Source organism: Microchirus variegatus (genome assembly GCF_963457635.1).
Source record: "Microchirus variegatus genome assembly, chromosome: 22".
Classification (NCBI taxonomy): Eukaryota; Metazoa; Chordata; class Actinopteri; order Pleuronectiformes; family Soleidae; genus Microchirus; species Microchirus variegatus.
The window spans coordinates 9,733,802-9,739,801 of record NC_139823.1 but is presented as its reverse complement, the minus strand read 5'-3'; the positions used below and the strand labels follow the sequence as shown (position 1 = coordinate 9,739,801).

General features: G+C 42.0%; 1 protein-coding gene across 1 annotated transcript in view; it reads left to right on the top strand.

Moving 5' to 3' along the window:
- Positions 1–1,598: 1,598 nt before the first annotated feature.
- The window catches only part of map2 (microtubule-associated protein 2), a gene marked incomplete at both ends in the record, with an annotated part of 28,816 nt that continues 24,414 nt past the window's right edge, over positions 1,599–6,000 (top strand). The window contains 1 exon segment of the mRNA XM_083908469.1: positions 1,599–1,809. Coding sequence (XP_083764595.1) covers positions 1,599–1,809 — 211 coding nt within the window.

The following is a 6,000-nucleotide window of genomic DNA, read 5'->3' as shown; positions in this document are numbered from 1 at the left end:
GGACGGAGACGTAATGAGTATTATGTCCGGCGTCTGTTCAGTGTTGTGTGCCGTGTGAAATCTCTCAGGCTTCATTCACACTGATGTTCCCTTTCAGTCTGAGTCATGCGAAGCTTCGTTGACCCCAGATTTTGATCCATTCAGGCTGTAAGGGTTTACAGCCCCCACATATTGCACTGTTCTATTTCTCCTGTCTGCTGTTTAATGCAGTGTGCAGACGGTGAGGAGACTGTATAGAAAATGTAGTGCCCACCAGTGCTCATTGTAACACTGACTTGGTTCTAGGCTGCAGTTATTGACTCCTATTTTCACCCTTTTTTTTTAGCCCTTGGGTCTGATGTGAACTGCTTTCTGTCACATTCTCTTATACACAACCACATACAGTAGGCTGCTACTGCCCTCCTGCAGAAAATACACCCCACAGTCAATGCTTGCCACTGGGATCGCTCATCCCTTTGATTGTCTCTGTTAATCTGAGGGTTTGAAAACCGTCTTTGATGCTGACACGGGTAAATCTGCACTGTTGATGTGACATTAATCGCGGAAAATATCTCGCTGAAAAGCGTCTGGAAAACGTAGCAAAATATAATGTTTCGCAGGAGGCGGACACTTTGGTGTATTGAGAGCGTTCAATGAAAAATGATGATGTATAGGAAGTCACGACTCGAGACCTGGCACTCTCTGGGGGGGGGGGGGGTTCTGCTCCAGAAGAGATAAGAAGAAGAAGAAGTGGCAGCAGGCGAAAATGTCCGAATGGCAACATTTTGTGAAATGATGTCACTGTCACTAAGCTTTCCATCATCTTAATACTAGTACATTCGTGTGATTGGCAGCCTCTTCTTCTTCTGCAGTGGCAACAATGGCATCGGACTGGAAAAATACCACCCACGGCGTATTAAAATCAAGCATCTTCAACGTTTATGATAGGTTTGGAAACGTGTGGTTTTGCAATTTGTGATTATCAGGTGAAATTATACACAACATGCGTCTCATTTTCTAACCAGCATCTGAAATTGAACTGGCTCTTACCAGATTGATCAGAATCCACCTTTTTTTTTAGCTGCTGGCATCAGAACCGCTACCTCGTCCTTCACTTTCCATAACCTCTCTTTTCTTCTCTTGATCAGAGCCCACCTTATATATTCCTGCAACTCTCTGTCTGACAAACTCAAAGTCTGCTTCTATCTTTTTTTTTTTTGACCAGTCACGATGACCACCTGGGCCACTGGCTATACTTTACTGTATGAATAATCAATCGGATTCCATCTAGTGAGCTGTCACCTGTCTGCCAACATCCAAAAAGACAGTGTTTCACACAGTCACCTACACACAAACTCCCACGAGCACAGATGTTCGAGCTCAGTGGAGCTGCAGCACTGATGATGGTGACTTTACAGAAAGAGATCCGTGAGCATGATTGATGCAGCATGTCTTGCAGCCTCCTCTGGTCTGCACAGTGAGGGATTCTCCTTGATATTACAGTTAGTACGATTAACATTCTGAGCTTTGTGTCACCTTCTCTCCTCCTTCCTCCTGTCTCTTTATCCAGAAGGAGCAGCCCCTTCCATTGCCCACCCTCCCCTGCTGCTAGGACCAGCATGGCAGACAGCCGTAAGCCAGAAGATTGTGCCCCCCAGTGGGACCCATCAGGAGGGCAGGAGCCCACCGGCACTCAAGGAGCCAATGGCTACTCTTCATCAGCGTACCGGACTTGTCAGACTGGTGGAGCACACATGGCCACGGCCGCCTACACTGCCAGGGAAAATGGCTTCAATGGGGAGTTCACTGGCGCCCACGCTATAACTGCAGGTAAGAAGACCTTTTTCTGTTGTATGTATCATCACTGCCTTATTTGGCACAAATGATCCACCGCTCAAATGCTGAGAAGTGATTAGTGCGTGCTTTACATTGCAATCACTGTAGAATAGGTGGGGAGTTGCCAGAGGACACAACTTGACTTAGACTTGACACTCATGACTTCAGACTTGAGTAAAATGACTGGAAATGACTTGACTTTTGGAGTAATTACACATTCACAGCCTTTCCGTAACCAACCTGGCAACCGAGCGACACCAACGGCGCTATGTGAAATTTCATTTGAAACTGACGGTAGTTAATGTCTTGTTGGGTCAAAAACTGGTTATGATAAGTGCATGAAACGTGCCGCTTTATTTAGCTTCATATTTGAAGCTAATGGTTTAATGTAGGCCTCATGTCAGGGTTCTTTAAATTTTAGGTTCTGTAGTTGTATTGTTAATTATATAGAAAACACTAGCAGTTTAAAATGACTGTCTTTTTTTTTTATTTTTTTTTTTAAAGCATATTTGAATGTGAAACATCATCTTCATCTTCCATATTCATATAATTTGACTTGCTTGCAAGAATGGCTTCAGACTTACTTCCATCTCTGGTAGTTGCACATACTGTATAAGACAAAACCACAAAATCTTGCCTCATGTTGACTTAAAATCTATTTCAGAGATATTTGACAGGGAACAATATACAATACAGTAATGTCCCTGGAAAAGCACATGCGAGCTACATGTGGTCTGTGCCTGCTGCATTAAAGCCCTATACCACCATAATACTCTTACATGTGCCTCTGTGTGGGTCCATCAGTGTAAAATACACCAACAGTTGGCACCTTGTGTTGCACCGGCATCCCTATCAAAGTAAAGGGTGAATTTGTGAATGAGCTTTGTCGCATGATTCTGCAGAAATAGCTGCTGTCACTCATGGAAAACCACATGTGTGTGTGTGTGTGTGTGCGTGTGTGTGTGCGCGCGGGCATGTACATATATGTATTTGTGTGCCGTTTCCTTGCAATATGCTGAGTCCTCACTGCAATCACGTACTGTTATTAGCAATGCTCTAATTAACACATAAAATCCGTCTCCCTGCCCCTTAGCTCTCCACCATGTCCTCACTTGCGACATGGAGAAGAGAATTATAATTTACCAATGGTGTAACCATGGAAACAACTCCCCTACAATTTGCTTTGCCATGGTTTTTGTTCTTTTTTTTTGCCTGTAGCTTGCGACCGACAATTAACCACCCATATTCTTCATTATTAGGGTTCAACCAATGCTAGTTTTGAAGATTGATAACAGTATTTTTCTGTGTAGCTGCCAATCAATATATTTTTTTCCTGCCTCAGTGTCCATCCATTGTTATTCGTAAAATACAGTCAGGGACCAAAAGCAGAGATGATAATTACATCTTTTTTAAAGGAACATTTCACTTTTTGAGTTAAAAGTTGAGTTAAAAGTGTCAGATCTGTGTATTACAGTACGATTACAGAATTTCAAATCGAGGCTGGTATAATAATTATATCAGCGACTGGGCCAATTAACTGCCAGTCATTGTTAAACAGGATAAGTGGTAGAGAACTAATGAATGAAAGAATGAATTAATGGTGTTTCTTTTTCGTGGAGTTCATGTTGTGAATGTGACATTTACTGCCGTACAAGTGTCAAAGTGAAGGCATGCTGCGACGGCCTTCATTTGAACAACATGCATCATTGATTCCTTCGAGTCATTCTGTCGCTAAGAAAACTGTATTTCAGAGCTGAACTGACTCCAGTGATGAAAAGGATTGTCTAATCGTGGTGCCTGCGCGTCTACATTTTATCAAAGCCCCCTTTTTTCCACCAACATTTCCAGCAAAATGTATTCAAATCTGTTGTGGTCCTTCAGCTTCTTAGAGTCCTCTTTAAGTTTCTCTAATTTTTACCCGGACTTGTTTCTTGTTTAGCTCCACCAGCCTGTCTGCTATTCAGGTATAAACTTGGTTGTTTCTCGGCACGGACTCAAAGTCCTGCTGAAACTCCTCCAAGAGCAAATACACACAAAAGAGCTTGGACCTTGTCGTGCGTCGTCTTGTTGTAGGTCCTTCTTTTTTGCTCCACATTTTTAAATCATCCTTATAAAGGTCTTGTTTAAATGTGGGTTCCTTGTCACGAGTAGGTACTTCTTTTACCTGGGGAAATTTAGGTGGAAACGGGCTGAGGTTGTTCAAAACCCTGGGTAAAGAAATCTCTGACAGAACCAGCCACAAAGATGTGTGGCCATCTGCCTCGACCGGTTGGGGTGAAAGGAAAATGGTGGACAGAGGAGAGGTGGGGGAGAGAAAGGACAAGAGGGAGGTGAGATAGAGATAGAAGACCAGAGAGTCAGTTGTGATGTATTTATAGTACTACAATGTCATTTATACAAGCAGCAGCAGTATATCCATTAATAACAATGTAGAAACGGTGATAAATATAAAATAATCTGTTAAAGTCACCTCTGAAGAAGGCTGTAGAAAAAGGTTGAACTGGTATGTGTTGGCGGCTGTCTGAAATATCGAGCATGTGTCCAATCAAAGCGTTCTCGTGAGTGTGGCTGACAGGTCAGACCTAATCTCACAGCAGGAGCACAGTACTGGACTGCACAGTATTGATCCGCTGCACTAGATTGACATTTAAGTACAGGAATGTATACATGAAGGCTCTTCCTTTTAAAGTCTTATATGTACCGTGTGTTGGTTTTTTTTTTTTTTTTAAAGGTGTGTTTTAAATATGGCTCGATGACACGACACAAAAACCCTCAGCGTGCTTTATCAGCGTGTTTAACCTTTCACTTGTGAGTAATTGCACCTTTTTCCTCCTTCCCTTGGCTGCAAAAACACACAGAAAAAGCTCTGCCACTTTAGTTAGAATTCCTAAAGATGAAAACAGAGAAGAGCTGTGAGGCTACCACTGAAAGAGAGGAAAATGGAGAAAGAGGGAGGAGGAGCTGCAGCTAAACCAGCCCTCTGTTTGTGCATTGTGTTTTTAATCGACAATAAAACATGATGAAAATGTCACTTATATCTACATTTATGTGCATTTACGTTATTATTTTGTGCAAACATGGCAACATTTAAGAAGTGAATAGACCAAAATATGTGAGTGGCAGTGAATTAGGAACAGATAACACACATTCACGCAGCATCTATATTCTGTAAAAAATAACAACACAACAAAAAACCTTACAAACAGCATAGACCAGTATATGTGTGTAAGTGTGAATTTTACATGATTTGAAACCACATTTTTGAACACCCTTTTAACCTAACCTTAGTGCTCTATATGGACATCCTGGGTGTGTGTGTTTATAGGTCACATCTTCAGGCTTGACAAAATGCATTTTATTCCGTCTTCTATAATGTGTTGTTGAGTCAAATTGAGCGACTACTGTGCAAAAGTCACAAAATAGAGCATTTTTTGTCGGTTTTACTGGGGTAAAACAGGATATAAGGTACTCTATATTGCACATTCTTATCACCTCTGTATATGTTTTAACATATTAATTTGTAAAAATGTGTACCACTTACAGGGATTATAATACCCTACTCATACTCTAATACTAGTAAAAATGAAAGTATTTTGTTGTATTTTCTCGCAGATGAAAAATCTGCACCAGTACGTATGTTATAAAGTCTGAGACCTCTTCAGAGTGAGATGCTGAAACAGCTTTGGCACATTATTCTGTCTGCAGAACTGCATATGGACGATGGAAGTCAGTGGCCACCACCAGTCTGTTGGTATGGCAACCAATTGCTGTACACATTTTGGTTGCTGGCTGGTATCATACCACTGACACTCCCCTTCTCTCCATGCCCTCTCAGTCCTGCTGTGTGTGTGTGTGTGTGTGTGTGTGTGTGTGTGTGTGTGTGTGTGTGTGTGTGTGTGTGTGTGTGTGTGTGTTTGTGTGTGTGTGTGTGTGCCTTACAGCCTTGGCTGTATGTTGTGTTGGTTTTGGGCTTTCAGTCGTAGCCTCTGCTCAGAGAGAGTGTTCTCTCAGCTCCAGTCTTTCTGATCAGGTAATACACATTCTAATTTTAATGGGACAGAATTCCTGATTATGATGTGACCTTTGATTGTTGATGTACAGATTGTGTAGATTACACGTATACAGCCTGTGTGCATGTGTCCATTTGTGAATGTCTGTTGCCGCTGTCAAGTGAGATCGTTCTTT